The sequence below is a fragment of the Oncorhynchus kisutch genome, linkage group LG21, assembly GCF_002021735.2.
Source record: "Oncorhynchus kisutch isolate 150728-3 linkage group LG21, Okis_V2, whole genome shotgun sequence".
NCBI lineage: Eukaryota > Metazoa > Chordata > Actinopteri > Salmoniformes > Salmonidae > Oncorhynchus > Oncorhynchus kisutch.
The window spans coordinates 24,608,745-24,627,171 of record NC_034194.2 but is presented as its reverse complement, the minus strand read 5'-3'; the positions used below and the strand labels follow the sequence as shown (position 1 = coordinate 24,627,171).

General features: G+C 45.8%; 1 protein-coding gene across 5 annotated transcripts in view; it reads right to left on the bottom strand.

Moving 5' to 3' along the window:
- Positions 1-18,427, bottom strand: part of syne1a (spectrin repeat containing, nuclear envelope 1a) — a 142,709-nt gene that overhangs the window by 91,823 nt on the left and 32,459 nt on the right. For all 5 annotated transcript variants that reach the window (XM_031800202.1, XM_031800205.1, XM_031800204.1 and 2 more), the window contains 10 exons: positions 8,556-8,720; positions 7,928-8,100; positions 7,361-7,514; positions 7,038-7,181; positions 6,628-6,792; positions 5,172-5,489; positions 4,835-4,990; positions 3,679-3,849; positions 429-755; positions 127-279 (listed from right to left, as the gene is read on the bottom strand). In XM_031800202.1, the coding sequence (XP_031656062.1) occupies positions 127-279; positions 429-755; positions 3,679-3,849; positions 4,835-4,990; positions 5,172-5,489; positions 6,628-6,792; positions 7,038-7,181; positions 7,361-7,514; positions 7,928-8,100; positions 8,556-8,720 (1,926 nt within the window). The remainder of the gene's footprint in view (positions 1-126; positions 280-428; positions 756-3,678; positions 3,850-4,834; positions 4,991-5,171; positions 5,490-6,627; positions 6,793-7,037; positions 7,182-7,360; positions 7,515-7,927; positions 8,101-8,555; positions 8,721-18,427) is intronic.

The following is an 18,427-nucleotide window of genomic DNA, read 5'->3' as shown; positions in this document are numbered from 1 at the left end:
ACTGCCCTACTCCTGGAAGTTTGCAGTAGTCTAAAAAACATGACTTTTGACCCTTTAATGTGTGTACTTTACTGTATTTATACTTGGGACGTCTTTAAAAATCCATCAGTAACAGTAAATCCTCACAGTGGCAGCGTTGCCTAGCTCAGTGTAGTCCGTCTGTAGTCTGTTCATGTTGTCTCTGATGGAGGGGTACTGGACTGAAAGCAGCAGAGACTCTCCCTTCTCCACCACCAACCTCACTGCCGAGTCATGGGACTGGACCGTCTGCAACAAGGCCTGGTGGAGGGAGGTAAGGAAGAACAGAGACCGTTATGCTATTTTGGGTTTGATGCCTGTATTTTTAACTGTAGGACCAACAAAGTATATGGCACATCTTCTCCATTAAATCAAAGAGCTGAGGGTGAGGGGTTACAGAGGTACCATACCTTGTACTTGGCCAGCTGTGCTCTTTTCTGGTACAGTTCAGCTTTAGGTTCCAGGGGGGCACTGAGCATGGCTTTGGTCTCCACCACCCACTGGGCCTGGGCCTTGTACCTGTCCTGGAACTCCTTGGCCAGACACACAGCCCTCTCCAGGGTGCTGTGCTCCTGCCGCAGCCCACCGGCTAGCTCCTCCAGTTGGGCTAGCCTAGCCTCCACCTCCCCTCCCAGCCCCTCAGCTCCAGCCTCCTCCAGGAAGTCTGCAGCCCGCTCTGCCCGCTCCCTGAGGGCCTTGAGCAGGCCATGGCCCTGCTGAAGCTCAGCCTGGAGAGTCTGGAGGAGAGAGAGGTCATAGAGACACAGAGAACGAATGTGTGATATGTTTACAGTACTGTATACATCAGTGTACACAGTGATGCAATCTATACAAAAAGACATGAAAGAGAATTTGTTGAAATAGTGTGTATGCATGTGCGCATACTCACAGACATGCATGAATACACACACAATTTGTAATAAGTTCTAAACAAATACAAATGGATTGAATGTCAATTGAAAAAAAGACTGTTGCCAAGATAATTAGGTTTGCCTGCACGTAAACTTCTACACAAACACATTTATTTTCATTCCAAATATTCTCAGCAAGTCTCACATTCATCTTGTATGTGTGATTCTAGCTACATTCCACACACCAACACACATTCCTTTGTTCCTCCAACAACCCTGCTATCCCGGCCACCTGAGGTTTCACCGACAGTGTTTGAGAAGCTCCACTTTTCCTGGAAAGTCTTTGAACCCGGCAGGTAAACTGACACCTGCATGGTGAGACCCTGGTGAGACCCCGGTGAGAAATATGAAAGGAGGGCCAATTACCGGGTCCTTATAATGGACAGAGGCAGCGGGGGTTTCCACAGCAACCAACCAACACACACACACATGCACACGCACCCACACACACACACACACACACACACACACACACACACACACACACACACACACACACACACACACACACACACACACACACACACACACACACACACACACACACACACACACACACACAGAGGCACGCATGCATACACACCCCCTCTCCCAGCACATACTTTATTACTTTATTCTATAGGATACCATGGAGTTTTTATCATCACAGGAGACCTATATAATAATGGCCTCAGCTCTGCTGCTGATCATACTAACCCGGTCTGTCTCGGTCTACACACGTTCCTCTGCCTTCTCCATCTGACACACTAAACAAGATGTGCAGGTTTGTATGAGACTGCTAATAACACCAGCTGCCTTTATGTGTCTAATAATACCATGTACACACAGCTGTTGTTGGCAACTGACAACCTCCTGTGTGCCGCATCATAGACTCTTACCAATGTCTTTGTAGTGATGTAGTGTGGTGTTGTCTATGAATGCGGCACACAGGAGGTTGTTGGCACCTTAATTGGGGAGGACGGGCACGTGGTAATGGCTGGAGCAGAATTAGTGGAATGTTATTAAATACAACAAAAACATGGTTTCCATGGTTTCCATGTGTATGGTGCCATTCCATCCGCTCCATTCCAGACATTATTATGAGCCATCCTCCCCTCAGCAGCCTCCACTGATGCTGCAGTGTATTAAACTGCCAGCAGTATAATTCTCATACTCAAACTGACTGTCAGCACAGTATGTTCTATAGAGGGCTAGGGTTGTACCTATTATATTCTACAGTACAGAAAGATATTTAAATCCAAACACATTGCATTTAGCATAGTCATAAAGCTCTCTGAGAAATAATTATGGAAAACCAGCAAATTAGTCACTATGGAGATATATAATTGGCCACATCTAATAAGTACATTTATGACCAATAACTGTACAAAGCCTACATCTTTCTGTCACTCAATCCAGCAGCAGTGGATCGATCAGTTATGCTGATTATCATGTTAGTCTCCCATCCTCACACTAGGTTCCGTCTAATTCCCTGTGTGGCTGATGTCTGGTATTAGTCTGCAGTCTGCTGTGCCACCAGAACACATGTGACGACAACATGTCCTCAGTTCCTATGTAGAGAAGGAGATCGATCCCAGACATGGATTACTGCAAAGCCTGGGTGTGTGTCTGGCGGGAAGGAGTCTGTCTGTGTGTGTGTGTGTGTGTGTGTGTCTGCGTGTGTGTGTGTGTGTCTGCATGTGTGTGTGTGTGTGTGTGTCTGCATGTGTGTGTGTGTGTGTGTGTGTGTGTGTGTCTGCATGTGTGTGTGTGTGTGTGTGTGTGTGTGTGTGTGTGTGTGTGTGTGTGTGTGTGTGTGTGTGTGTGTGTGTGTGTGTGTGTGTGTGCGTGCGTGCGTGTGTGTGTGTGTGTGTGATGCAGAGCGGGAAGGGCATTGCATCAATTACAGTGTCTGTGCCAGCAGGCTCCTGACACTGGTGCTTCTTCATCCTCTGTTTCACAGTGGGAGGGCTCTCTGTACTACAGAGCATCCTCTACAGCCGCTCCCGCTTTGTCTTCATAAAGACACGATCAATACACACACACTCTCTCTCTCCTTCCTCTTCACACTCAATATGAACTGTGACAAGTCAACTACTGCAGATATTTTGATGTTTTTATGCAGTGTGCGCACGGACACTAATATATAAATCAATGTCTTATCAACTCAAGAAGAGCGCCGTCAGATAAGAGAGAGACAGGGAACTATTTTGTCAAGTGTCCTTACATTAAGGTACTGAATGATTTTGCTAACCTTACAATGCAAATATCTGCAACCCAAGCCAACCTGGCTAAGCAAACTTTCATGTTGATGTTATGAACAAGCACCTTATGTTGCTTGGCAAGCACATACATGTTTTTGCTGGCTAACATGGCAGATTGTAAAGAGGCTTTCCTGTGTTTCTGTACTACAATATATATGCCATCAAGCACACGCTTTTATACTCAGTGACTTTGTGTACGGCTGGTCCCAGGAATCAAACCCACTACCCTGGCGTTACAAGCACCATGTGCAACCAACTAAGCTACAGAGGACAAGCTGACTGCTGTGAAACTACCTAGAGTAAGACTAATTATTTCTGTGTAATATTGCACAAGCAAGCTTAATTCACTTTTATCAGGGCACTCTAGCGAGGAGGTGTACCTCAGGGTTCTGTACCAATACCACTAAATGAAGCTACCAACTAGTGTATGCCTGGGTTCTATAGCAGAAATCTAATTTTGTGCAGTAAGTGAACCCTACTCTACCAGGTGTGTCTGTGTTCAGTACCTCTACTTTCTTCATCTTCCTCTCCATGGCAACCCGGTCCAGAGCCTCCGTGCTGGCTGTCACTGTTCTGAAGTTCTTCTGGGCTGATCTAAGCCAATCAGAGAAGGACACACAGAGTTTCTCTGCCTCCTCGATGCTCCTAAGCTCCTCCTTCAGCTGCTTGATGGTCTCCTAAAAGCGGATTGGATAAAAGAATGAGTGACATCAGACAGCTTGCATCACCCCAGAACCATGAAAATATTTTTATTCCTTATTCCTTCCACAGATGTTTTTTTCATGTCTTGGATTTGGATATTATTATTATTTTTAAATGGTGTTATTGACACATAATTCATTTGACGATATCTCCGTTTTTAGGAGGGTTTTGACACATCCACTTGACTTAGATGGTATGGCTATGAATGAGAAGGTCTTTTTATGGATTTGGCACATAATCCACTTGACTTGCAGATCCCATGGCGTGAAGCTCCAATTAGCTGATAGTGCTGAGTGCACACCTTTACTGCAGAGATGGAGACGGAGGTAACAGCTCTGTACCACGGCCCATATGGCCAACGTTTCACACAGAACAATTGTGTGTGTGTGAGCGAGAGAGAGTAGAGAGAAAGGGTGGGAGTGCGACAGAAAGAGTGAGTGTTTATGTGTGTGTGTGCGTGCGTACGTGCGTGCATGTTTGCTTGCGTTCACAAGCACACTTGAGAGAAAGTGTGTGTACTGTAGCCTACGTGAGAGAGAGAGTGTGTGTGTGAGAGCGAGAGGTGCTACTGTAGGTGTAAAAATCAATGGCTCTGCCGACACAGCCCTTCCACTCCAGGCTCCAGCAGTGTGTGTGAGGAGTGTGAGATTGCCTTCTGTAGCGTTTAATTACAGACTAAGCCCAGGACCAGAGGAGCACCATTGATTTTCCTTTAGTTCTCCCAAGAGGAGCAGACAAATAAAATGACTGGCTTCTGGGTGTACTGGGTGTGTTCTGGGGCTCAACCAAACTCTCATAGTTGTTTCACCGCACTGTTACAGTACAGCCTCAAGACAATGAAAGTCACTGCAACAAGATCTATCACGAGACAACTGGGCTGTGAGTGTAAATGCAATGTTATCTTAGGTACATAGCCATTTTGTTCATATCAGAAAGATCAGTCAGTAGTGACTGTCTCACCTGTATGTTGAGAATCAGGGCGTGGTATCGGGCAGTGAGCTGGGTGGCTCTGGTGCTGACCCGGCTGCTGATGTGGGTCTCCTCCAGGACCTGCTGGGCCAGAGCAGACAGCCCATCCACCTCGGTCTGCCGGGCTAGCACACTTTCCTGCCACAGCTGCACAACCATTCACAGAGAAAGTCAGAGTTACAATTAGATACTGTAGATAGTTTATATCAAAATGCTGTTACTTAAATTGTACCTGTTGGTTTGAGACCATTGAGACACAGTCTAACAGTGTGAACGATCCTTCAACAGACAAACCACAGTCTCTTACCTCTCTCTATCTAACCCCTACCTGGAGCTGCTTTAGCTGGGCATCCTTGGAAGCGCTGTCAGACCTGCGATGTCCACGGATGTTGGCCTTCCCCTCCATGTCCTCCAGCCACAGGACCAGGCTCTGGAACCTCTGGCCCATCTGCCTGAGCCTGCCCAGGGTAGAACCCAGCGTGGCCCTAGTCTCCCCCAGCCGGGCCTGGTAGGCCCCCCACTCACGCTGTGCCGTGTCTAGGGCTCGGTCCTCAATCTGAGGCGCGCCCCACGGAATCACCCCATCCCTGCTTGACAGCAGGGAAGAGAGCAGGGACTGGCCCTGGGAGCAGCGCTCCTGGAGGAGCTGTGGAGGAGAGGGAGAACGGAGGTACAAAATAGCGAGGCGGGATGATACAGTAGAGCTGGGACGATAAACCAAAAATGGCCTTTCTCTTACCGAAGCATTTTGGATACAGCAGTAATTTTCTGTGATTTTGCTACACAGCGTTCCTGTAGATTGTACTACAACTATTGAGTTCATGGCACCACTTTACAACTGGAGTAGATGGTAGTATGGTTTTGATGCACCCGCAGGACAGAGCAGAGTGCGCCATTTGCAGTGAATAGGCCTACATCAAGTATAGCCTAGGCCTAGCGCTGGAAAGTACTTGTAAGGCATTGGCCTACATTTACTGATAGATTAACCATAACATGATAGCCGTAACATGATATTTAGAGTTAGTAATCTAGCAAAGTGTTTTGAGTTCCCACTTCCTCAGGTGGTTAAAAATATAGCCTATCGCTGAAGAGACCCAATGAAATCTGATCATTCTGGATCCTATTTTGACAGGTTGCACATCAAAATATCAATCATGCCTTCTTTGGATATGTTATATGAAATAGCCTCCTTTTTGACTCATCGGCTACTACCTCTGGAAAGAAATCATCTAGAGCCCTGCCGATAACGGAAAGTAACTGTCCATTAAAACATTTGATTTTATCATAGTATTTATTGTTAACGAGCAAAACCGTTACATTTATCACAATATAACTTTGTATCCCAACTCTAGCACCTCCCAAAAAGTATTTATAGATGATTTATCGTTATTGCAAAAAATGTGACTATTTATCGCAATATGGATTTTTGTCCATATCGCCCAGCTCTATGATACAGTAACCAATATCAAGTTCAACATGATGCAGTATGTACAGTATCAATTATTATTCGGAACCTATCAGAAGCTCTCTGCTTTCACTATGTGTTTAGATCATTCTAAAACCAACATTACACAGCTGGTCAGTGCTACAGCTCTGCTATAGCTCCTCATTCAAAACCAACTGACACACTATCCGGGATCCTTGGGACGCCCCTACCCCATTGAAGTTGAAATGTAAAATGGTTAAGGTAAGGGTTAAGGTTAGGGTTAGGTAAGGGTCTCAAGGATGCCGGAGAGCACTGACCCACACCAAACCAGGCATATAGTAGGCTGCACTGTACTGACCTGTATCTGCTGTAGTGTGTTCTCCAGGGTGTCCACATCCCCCTCTGGGTGGGACAGAGAGCCCAGGGTTCCCTGCTCCTGCTCCAGCCAGTCTTCAAACATGTGCAGCCCCCTCTGGTACTCCTGATGGGCCAGGACCAGATCCTTAGCCTTATAGACTGCAGCCTGGAACATGACACAGGGAGATACCATGTAGAGATACCATGTAGAGATACCACATGACTGGGTTACCATTTCAAGTATTGGTTCCCAAACTCTTTGGCCTCTTAGGCCTTTTCAGTTATCTTGTGACCTACAAATAAAATAAAGCTACTTCATTAAGCCATTAGCCAGTCCTGGGAAAGACTACCTTTAAGGACATGAAGGGAAACAGGACATGATGGAGACAGGAGTATGAAGGCTGTGGGTACCTTGGCCTTGTCTGTGATGGCGGTGTATCTCTCCTGTAGGCTGTGTACCTCCTGATGGGTAGTGTATTGTTCAGCCATGTTGGAGCCCTTGGTAGCGATGGTCTCTAATGGACTGCTGTGGCTCAGGACCTCCTCATAGAGAAGCTAAAACACATACAGTATCACATTAACCAGCTGTGGATACAGTATAAGAAGGTTATGATGGTGGATTGCTTTTAGTTATTTTCAGGAGTCAAAGCCCTTTATATTGTAAAGGTGTAGATTCCCTCCATCCACCACCAATGTGAAAACACCCATCCACTACAATGAGTCCAGTACTGTACCTTGGTCTTTCCCAGGTTGGCGGTCTTGTCTCTCATCTCAGAGTACTGTCTGTCTGAGCAGCCCAGAGTTGTCTCCACTCGCTCCATCCACATGATAAACTGGCCCACGTCCTCCTGGTAGCTGGTCCACTGGGACAGGGCCCCCTCCAGCTGACTGGATTAGGAAACACACACATTCAGTCTTCAGGGTTACTGACTGTTAGGGTCGTTCTACAAAAATGGTGGCTTTTTGACCAGCCAACTTTTTAAAATGTCATTATTTTTTACTTGTAGCTACTGATAGAGCCAGCTGCTCCTACAAAGTCAACAGACCAAATGGGATAGACTCACTGGAGTGTCAACACAAATAACCTTGAGTGTATTATAATCTAATACTAATCTTATCATCTGATAAATGGCAAATATGATTATTATTATTATTATCTAATACAATGAATGCCTATTTTTCTTTGTCAAATGATTGCCTGATAACATTGTCTTATTTCCTACCATTTAACCCTTTTGACCTCCTAGATTAAATCGATTGATTAAAGTCAAAATGGCTAACCGATGAATATGTCTCCTGACCTTTTACACTGGATGGAGGCAGACAACAGAGAGTCCCAGGAGTCCTTAAGGTCCTGGATCTGTTTTCGGACCACGGGGACCCCCTCAGCAGAGGTGTTTCTCTGGACAGCCTCACCACGTGTCAGCAACATCTTCAGCTGGATCTCCCTCTCCTGACGGGCCGCCAACAGGGCCTGGGGAAACACAATCACAGATAAGATACAACCACAGACACAGTTTTACATACAGTTACAACCACACACACAGTTTTAGATACCGTTACAACCACAGACACGGTTTTAGATACCGTTACAACCACAGACACGGTTTTAGATACCGTTACAACCACAGACACAATTTGAAATAGAGTTACAACCACAGACACAATTTGAAATAGAGTTACAACCACAGACACAATTTGAAATAGAGTTACAACCACAGACACAAACACAGACAAAGAGTAGCTGTTGTACACTAGACTTGAGAGCTTCAGAATGTTTACAAGAGGGTAACCCCCGATACTACACATTTATAGGTTAGATATCGATTTGTAATCACTTTTGAGAGATGCAACTTTTTCTCGATCTTTGGGCAAAACTATAGAGTCCCCAGATCTCTCTATTACATTATTCTAGTCTTCCATACCTACCTCCAGCTGTATCATCCTGTCCTCCAGTACAGTCTTGTCGGCGGTGGGGGAGAGGCAGGTGTTCAGGATCCTCTCAGCCTCAGACACCCAGTTCTGGAGCTCCGTCAGACCCTGGGAGAACAGACGGTGCTCCCCTACGATACGCTCTATCCTGGAGGCCTTGTCCTGGAGGAGACCAAGCAGAGCTACTTAAACAAGGTACACGGTATAGAGGTACATAGAAACGGTTTGAAGTGGTAGCATAGACCAAGGATAAAATAAGACCTTTCAAGGTTTTCCTTTCACTCAGGAAAATATGATATTTTCTGCAGAAAATATGCTGGTCTAGTGTTAATGCCGCAGCCTCTTGCATACCATTCTACAGAGTTGGCACAGGTTCGAATCTGGTCCTTTGCCCTCTGACATAGGACTGGATCTTTCCCCACTGTCATCCTATCTGTCCAATAAAATCAAAACCTGTTTTTATAAATCTGGCCATGGTTATGTTATGGACAAGAAAAGAATACAGGGGCAACCTTTTCTTTCCCGCTGAACATATCCACAGCGCTAGCAACAAGCGGCTTTCTCAAGTGATTTTCTTCCTCCTGTTTCTATGTCACTGAGAGAAGACCTATAAATAGCCTAGCTCGCTAGATTGCTTCCGAAGGTCAGCCCAATACTAGCATAGCAGTATTTCCTATCTGGTATTTCAGTGAGCATGGTTATATGCACACAATTATACAATTATTGTGGATAGTCAGATTAATAGAATAGTTTGTTTAAAAGGTTTACATGCTGTGCAAGAAGAACCATTTCCCTAATATTCATGTTTACATGGACACATCTGAAACTTCTGATAAAAGCAGAAAATCACCAATCAAAATAAAGGTTTTACCACTGTCATGGTTCCACCTGTCACCAGAGGGCGGCAGAGACCGTCCTAGAGACATTAACGACACTCAGGCGTGTCCTATTTACTCATGATTGATTTCCCTGTTATTAAAAGAGGTGTGGTTTCTGTTGTCCTTTGCAGAAGCTTGAATTATGTAACGTGTGCTTACGTTTCCTGAGTGAGTTTTCGGCTATCGTTTCTCCGTAAAGTATTATGTTATCCTTAACCACTGATTCCTCGTCTGATCTCTTCTCTGCACCTGGGTCCAACCTCACCACGACACAGCAAGCTTCTGCCTAAACATGGACCCAGCAGAGATCATCCAGATCAAGAATGTTGTAACCCACAAAAGAGCACTGCTGGGGCGGTAGCAAGAACAACTCTCCCAAATATCAAAGATCCTCCAGGCACTTACCGACTCCCTCCAACCACAGTCCAACCTTAACCCAGGAGGAGCCAATGCCCAGGTCTCATTGCCCAGTGCTACAGGCGTCGCTGTAGTTCCTCCAGGGAATCTGCACCAGGAACCCAAGATCCCAGCCCCCAAGCGGAATGACGGCGACCTGTTTAACATCCGCCTAGGGGCTAGACAAGTGGCTGACTTCAAGTCCCTGATAACGCTGGAAATCAGGATCGACAACCGCCTCTGGGAACGTGTGAGACAGCACCTTTTTGACACCACCCCAGTATCTTGGATTCCTGAGTACCCCAAACCCCCCGGACCCAGCTTTGAAGAGCCCATGCAGCTGAGACGCACACATCTGAGACCAAAGGAGTGTGACAGGCGCATGTGCAAAGGCTGCTGCCTCTACTGCGGAGGTCCCGGCTCTCTCCGTGCTACATGCCCAGAGCTGACGGGAAACGCTGGTGCTCGCAAGGACAAGGGGAGACCCTGACGAGCTGTGCGGTTAACCCCAGGCTACCCAGTCAATGTCTGTCACTACCTGCAACCCTCCACTCGGACAACCGTCAGCACCAGATTCAAGCCTTCATGGACTACGGGGCTGCAGATAATTTAATTGATCAAGACTTTGCCATAGAATTACAAATCCCCTGCATGAAATGTCCCATCCCTCTGCATATTCAAGCCCTCAATGGCCACCCCATTGACTCTAGCCAGGTGGAATATCAGACCAAGCCCATTCTACTGCAAGTTGGGATGAATCACTCAGATACTCTTAGTTTTCTTTTGACCACAGCTCCCGAGAACCCCCTTATCCTAGTGTACCTCTGGCTAGCACTACATAACCCACTACTCTACTGGTCCACAGGGACCTAATAGACTGGGGTAAGAACTGCCAGACTAAATGTCTAAGAGCCCCACCTAGAGCCTTGCCGCGTCCCAAGACCAAGACTTCTCTGCTCTCCCTCCCGAATACTTCGACCTCCAGTAAGAGGCAAGCCGCCACCCTCCCTCCTCATCGTCCACATGACTGCACCATAGAACTCCAACCCGGCTCCACCCCTCCCCAGGGCCGTCTTTACTCCCTCTCGATCCCTGAAGCTGCAGTCTTGGACAATTACATCCGGGAGTCGCTGGAGGCAGATTTAATTCGATCCTCAAAATCCCCAGCTGATGCAGGGAGAGAAAGGATGGAGGTCTGCGTCCCTGCATTGTTTACCGAGGGCTGAACAGGATCACGATTATGAATCGTTACCCCCGATGTCCGCCGCCTTGGAGCTGGCCCAATCTGCCCAATTCTTCACCACTGGACCTCCTCAATGCTTACAATCTCCCTCCTTAGAGAGGGAGATTAATGGAAGACTGCCTTTAACACCCATAGTGGCCACCATGAGTATTTAGTCATGCCATTCTGATTATTGAACTCACCGGCAGTCTTCCAAGCATTTGTCAATGATACTCTCGTCGTTGTTTATCTCAACGACATCCTAATCTTCTCCAAGATCCATCCGGAACACATCCTGTACGTCCGCAAAGTCCTTAGATGCCTCTTGCAGAGTCAACTACACATCAAGATTGAGAAGTGGGAGTTCCATGTATCCCAAGTCTCTTTCCTGGGACACATGATCTCTACCGCCAGCATTAAAATGGACCCTGTTAAGGTTAGGGCGGTCACTGACTGGCCCCGTCCCGCCTCACTTAAACAAGTCCAGCGGGTCCTCGGGTTTGCCAATTTTTACAGGTGTTTTATACACAACTTTGGTGCGGTGGCAGCGCCTCTCACAGCCCTAACCCACTAGTCCCAGACCCGTTTTAGCTGGACCCGAGAGGCTGACAGGGCATTCATGGAGCTCAGGGGACATTTCACCTCTGGACCCATCCTCGTTCATCCTGATCTTAATCGTCCCTTCATGGTAGAGATGGAAGCCTCGGACACCGGAGCAGGGCCTGTCCTTTCACAGCAGAATGAGGGGGACAGAGACTGCACCCATGTGCCTTCCTGTCCAAGCGGTTCTCGCCAGGGGAACTGGGAGCTCTTGGCAGTCAAGTTGGTCCTAGAGGGGTGGAGACACTGGTTGGAGGGGGCACCTCATCCTTTCGTGATCTGGACGGACCATAATAACTTGGTATCCATTCAAGAAGCCAAGAGGTTGAACGCTCGCCAGGCTAGGTGGGCTCTGTTTTGGCTACACAATATGTAAATTAGCCCATGATGGACAGCCATCATTATGCACCAATAAGACGGGTGGTGTTCACTTGATTGACAGTCTCTTGGTCCAATGACCACCTACTGTATTGTTCTGAAACATAGCTAGCTAGATAGCCAATGAGTTGGGCTTAATATGAGTATGTGATGGCCCTTTGTAGGACTAATGGCCATTGTCCTATGGCTGAGCGCAACATGATTCATTCTCCATTAAAAATCCACAGGACGCAGGGGAGATTATGTTATGCAGCGCTCGACTTCTTCTACAAAGTTTTCTCAAAACTAAAAAAGCACAACATGGCTACTAAGAGTATAAACGCTAAATTGAACTTCAAGTATACACATTTGGATGAGATTATTGCAGAAATTGACCGGGAGAGTGACACAAGGAGTCCTGCGCGCAAGAAAGATTAGAAGGAGAAGGTAACGTTACTTTTAGATCAGTAAGTCAACTATGTTTTTGCTTCTCATGCTAATCCAGTTGTTTAAATGGTTGTATTCTAATTTAAGATATTTGTCATTCATTTCTATATACACTGCTCAAAAAAATAAAGGGAACACTAAACAACACAATGTAACTCCAAGTCAATCACACTTCTGTGAAATCAAACTGTCCACTTAGGAAGCAACACTGATTGACAATAAATTTCACATGCTGTTGTGCAAATGGAATAGACACCAGGTGGAAATTATAGGCAATTAGCAAGACACCCCCAATAAAGGAGTGGATCTGCAGGTGGTGACCACAGACCACTTCTCAGTTCCTATGCTTCCTGGCTGATGTTTTGGTCACTTTTGAATGCTGGCGGTGCTTTCACTCTAGTGGTAGCATGAGACGGAGTCTACAACCCACACAAGTGACTCAGGTAGTGCAGCTCATCTAGGATGGCACATCAATGCGAGCTGTGGCAAGAAGGTTTGCTGTGTCTGTCAGCGTAGTGTCCAGAGCATGGAGGCGCTACCAGGAGACAGGCCAGTACATCAGGAGAAATGGAGGAGGCCGTAGGAGGGCTACAACCCAGCAGCAGGACCGCTACCTCCGCCTTTGTGCAAGGAGAAGCAGGAGGAGCACTGCCAGAGCCCTGCAAATTGACCTTCAGCAGGCCACAAATGTGCATGTGTCTGCTCAAACGGTCAGAAACAGACTCCATGAGGGTGGTATGAGGGCCCGACGTCCACTGGTGGGGGTTGTGCTTACAGCCCAACACCGTGCAGGACGTTTTTCATTTGCCAGAGAACACCAAGATTGGCAAATTCACCACTGGCACCCTGTGCTCTTCACAGATGAAAGCAGGTTCACACTGAGCACATGTGACAGACGTGACAGAGTCTGGAGACGCCGTGGAGAATGTTCTACTGCCTGCAACATCCTCCAGCATGACCGGTTTGGTGGTGGGTCAGTCATGGTGTGGGGTGGCATTTCTTTGGGGGGCCGCACAGCCCTCCATGTGCTCACCAGAGGTAGCCTGACTGCCATTAGGTACCGAGATGTGATCCTCAGACCCCTTGTGAGACCATATGCTGGTGCGGTTGGCCCTGAGTTCCTCCTAATGCAAGACAATGCTAGACCTCATGTGGCTGGAGTGTGTCAGCAGTTCCTGCAAGAGGGAGGCATTAATGCTATGGACTGGCCCGCCCGTTCCCCAGACCTGAATCCAATTGAGCACATCTGGGACATCATGTCTCGCTCCATCCACCAACGCCACGTTGCACCACAGACTGTCCAGGAGTTGGCAGATGCTTTAGTCCAGGTCTGGGAGGAGATCCCTCAGGAGACCATCCGCCACCTCACCAGGAGCATGCCCAGGCATTGTAGGGAGGTCATACAGGCACGTGGAGGCCACACACTACTGAGCCTAATTTTGACTTGTTTTTAAGGACATTACATCAAAGTTGGATCAGCCTGTAGTGTGGTTTTCCACTTTAATTGTGAGTGTGACTCCAAATCCAGACCTCCATGGGTTGATAAATTTCCATTGATCATTTTTGTGTGATTATGTTGTCAGCACATTCAACTATGTAAATAAAAAAGTATTTAATAAGAATATTTAATTCATTCAGATCTAGGATGTGTTATTTTAGTGTTCCCTTGATTTTTTTGAGCAGTGTATATACATATATAGTTGATGTCGGAAGTTTACATCATTAAAACTAGTTTTTCAACCACTCCACAAATTTCTTGTTAACAAACTATAGTTTTGGCAAGTCGGTTAGGACATCTACTTTGTGCATGACAGAAGTCATTTTTCCAACAATTGTATACAGACAGATTATTTCACTTATAATTCACTGTATCACAATTCCAGTGGGTCAGAAGTTAACATACACTAAATGTACTGTGCCTTTAAACAGCTTGGAAAATTCCAGAAAATGATGTCATGGCTTTAGAAGTTTCTGATAGGCTAATTGACATCATTTGAGTCAATTGGAGGTGTACCTGTGGATATATTTCGAGGCCTACCTTCAAACTCAGTGCCTCTTTGCTTGACATCATGGGAAAATCAAAATAAATCAGCCAAGACCTCAGAAAAACAATTGTAGGCCTCCCCAAGTCTGGTTCATCCTTGGGAGCAATTTCCAAATGCCTGAAGGTACCACGTTCATCTGTACAAACAATCGTACGCAAGTATAAACACCATGGGACCACGCAGCCGTCATACCGCTCAGGAAGGAGACACGGTCTGTCTCCTAGAGATGAACGTACTTTGCTGCGAAAAGTGCAAATTAATCCCAGAACAACAGCAAAGGTCCCTGTGAAGATGCTGGAGGAAATAGGTACAAAAGTATCTATATCCACAGTAAAACGAATCCTATATCGACATAACCTGAAAGGCCGCTCAGCAAGGAAGAAGCCACTGCTCCAAAACCGCCATAAAAAGCCAGACTACGGTTTGCAACTGCACATGGGGACAAAGATCCTATTTCTTGGAGAAATGTCCTCTGGTCTGATGAAACAAAAATAGAACTGTTTGACCATAATGACCATCGTTATGTCTGGAGGAAAAAGGGGGAGCTTGCAAGCTGAAGAACACCATCCCAACCGTGAAACACGGCGGTGGCAGCATCATGTTGTGGGGGTGCTTTGCTGCAGGTGGGACTGGTGCACTTCACAAAATAGATGGCCTCATGAGGAAGAAAATTATGTGGATATATTGAAGCAACATCTCAAGACATCAGTCAGGAAGTTAAAGCTTGGTCACAAATGGGTCTTCCAAATAGACAATGACTCCAAGCATAAGTTGTGGCAAAATGGCTTAAGGACAACAAAGTCAAGGTATTGGAGTGGCCATCACAAAGCCCTGACCTCAATCCTATAGAAAATTTGTGGGCAGAACTGAAAAAGTGTGTTCGAGCAAGGTTCCTGACTCAGTTACACCAGCCCTGTCAGGAGGAACGGGTCAAAATTCACCCAACTTATTGTGGGAAGCTTGAGGAAGGCTACCTCGACACATTTGAACCAAGTTAAACAATTTAAAGGCAATGCTACCAAATACTAATTGAGTGTATGTAAACTTCTGACCCACTGGGAATGTGATGAAAGAAATAAAAACTGAAATAAATCATTCTCTCTACTATTATTCTGACATTTCACATTCTTAAAATAAAGTGGTGATCCTAACTGACCTAAGACAGGGAATTTTTACTTTGATTAAATGTCAGGAATTGTGAGAAACTGAGTTTAAATGTATTTGGCTAAGGTGTATGTAAACTTCCGACTTCAACTGTTTATTTATATACATATACTCAGCAAAAAAAGAAACGTCCCTTTTCAGGACCCTGTCTTTCCAAGAGAATTAACTTCACAGATCTTCATTGTAAAGGGTTTAAACACGGTTTCCCATGCTTGTTCAATGATACATAAACAATTAATGAACATGTACCTGTGGAACGGTCGTTAAGACACTAACAGCTTACAGATGGTAGGGAATTAAGGTCACAGTTATGAAAACGTAGGACACTAAAGAGGCCTTTCTACTGACTCTGAAAAACACCAAAAGAAACATGTCCATGGTCCCTGCTCATCTGCGTGAACGTGCATTAGGCATGCTGCAAGGAGGCATGAGGACTGCAGATGTGGCCAGGGCAATAAATTGCAATGTCCGTACTGTGAGACGCCTAAGACAGCGCTACAGGGAGACAGGACGGACAGCTGATCGTCCTCGCAGTGGCAGACCACGTGTAACAACACCTGCACAGGATCGGTACATCCGAACATCGGCAGGACAGGTACAGGATGGCAACAACAACTGCCCGAGTTACACCAGGAACGCACAATCCCTCCATCAGTGCTCAGACTGTCCGCAATAGACTGAGAGGCTAGACTGAGGGCTTGTAGGCCATTTGTAAGGCAGGTCCTCACCAGACAACACTGGCAATAACGTTGACTATGGGCACAAACCCATCGTCTCTGGACCAGACAGGACTGGCAAAAAGTGCTCTTCACTGACGTGTCGCGGTTTTGTCTCACCAGGGGCGATGGTCGGATTCGCGTTTATCGTCGAAGGAATGAGCGTTACACCGAGGCCTGTACTCTGGAGCGGGATTGATTTGGAGGTGGATGGTCTGGGGCGGTGTGTCACAGCATCATCAGACTAAGCTTGTTGTCATTGCAGGCAATCTCAACGCTGTGCATTACAGGGAAGACATCCTCCTCCCTCATGTGGTACCCTTCCTGCAGGCTCATCCTGACATGACCCTCCAGCATGACAATGCCACCAGCCATACTGCTCGTTCTGTGAGTGATTTCCTGCAAGACAGAAATGTCAGTGTTCTGCCATGGCCAGCGACGAGCCCGGATCTCAATCCCATTGAACACGTCTGGGACCTGTTGGATTGGAGGGTGAGTGCTAGGGCCATTCCCTCCAGAACTGTCCGGGAACTTGCAGGTGCCTTGGTGGAAGAGTGGGGTAACATCTCACAGCAAGAATCTGGTGCAGTCCATTAGGAGGAGATGCACTGCAGTACTTAATGCAGCTGGTGGCCACACCAGATACTGACTGTTACTTTTGATTTTGAACCCCCTTTGTTCAGGAACACATTATTCCATGTCTGTGGAACTTGTTCAGTTTATGTCTCAGTTCTTCAATCTTGTTATGTTCATACAAACATTTACACATGTTAAGTTTGTTGAAAATAAACACAGTTGACAGTGAGAGGACGTTTCATTTTTTGCTGAGTTTATAATATATAGAATACAATGTTGGCTATGACATGCTGTGGCTATGGTTTTTGAGTCTTATAGCCAATTGGTCCACATATTTCATTATAGTGATTATGTTACCCATACTCTATAATATATATATGTTTATAGATATGTGTTGTGTATTTGATGTATTGATTAAGTAATAGTAAACTTGGGTTCTAACAGATGCATTTTTTATCCTCAATAGTGGTAGAGACTCCTCCATCCCCCACTCATTCAAATGTACGACCTGTATCCTCCTGTCTGACCCCTTTGCTGTCTCTGGCTCCACACCCACCCCCGCCCGGCCATCTAGAGGTGTGAAGGTTAGTACCTTTTATACATTTGGGCTCGAGGGACACCTGGGAGACTTGATACAAAATATTATGTTGATCTCTCATTCTTGAATGTATGAGTCTGAAACTTTGCAGACACACTGCTGCCCTCTTGTGGACAACATCAAAATCACGCCCAGCTTCCTATGTCAATGTACGGCCTTGTTCAGCAACTCCAAGATGATGCAACAAAAATTTAAAAAATAAAACATTTTTTGTTTGTTTAATATGTTACCAGATCTAATGTGTTATATTCTCCTACATTAATTTCGCATCGCCACAAACTTTAAAGTGTTTCCTTTTAAATAGTATCAAGAACATGCATATCCCTGCTTCAGGTCCTGAGCTATGTCATTTTAGGCTGAAATTGAGATGAAGGGCCCAATCCATAAGCAGATCAAATAAACCACTGGAATGCCTATTAAGCTGCTTACAAATCCTAATCATTCAAAATATTGCTCAGAAAACCAGGTGTTTCAATTGGCATATTTACTTACTTTGATTTTGACTTTACGCAAATTAAGATAAGCAGAGTAAGATGTTTGCATGACTATTTCCATACTCGGCTTACTCTCATAATCAGTTTAATATTGAATTACTAGTGTGTATGTATGTACTCAGTATATTTAAGCAGTTCTTCAGGGATGTAGGCTCTAGGGAGACATCATCATGCTTTGCAGGCTCTCATAAGTTGTTGATGGAATGTGCTGACACATATAATGTAGTAGTGATTTTTTTTTGCTGAAAGTAGCAGATTCACACTTGATTCATGTATTGCCGTGTTGTGTTCAGTCATTTGCAAATACATGACACAGCAGCATACATGAAAATAGCAAGAGACACATAGAAAAAACTGCAGAGTAACCACTATGCTT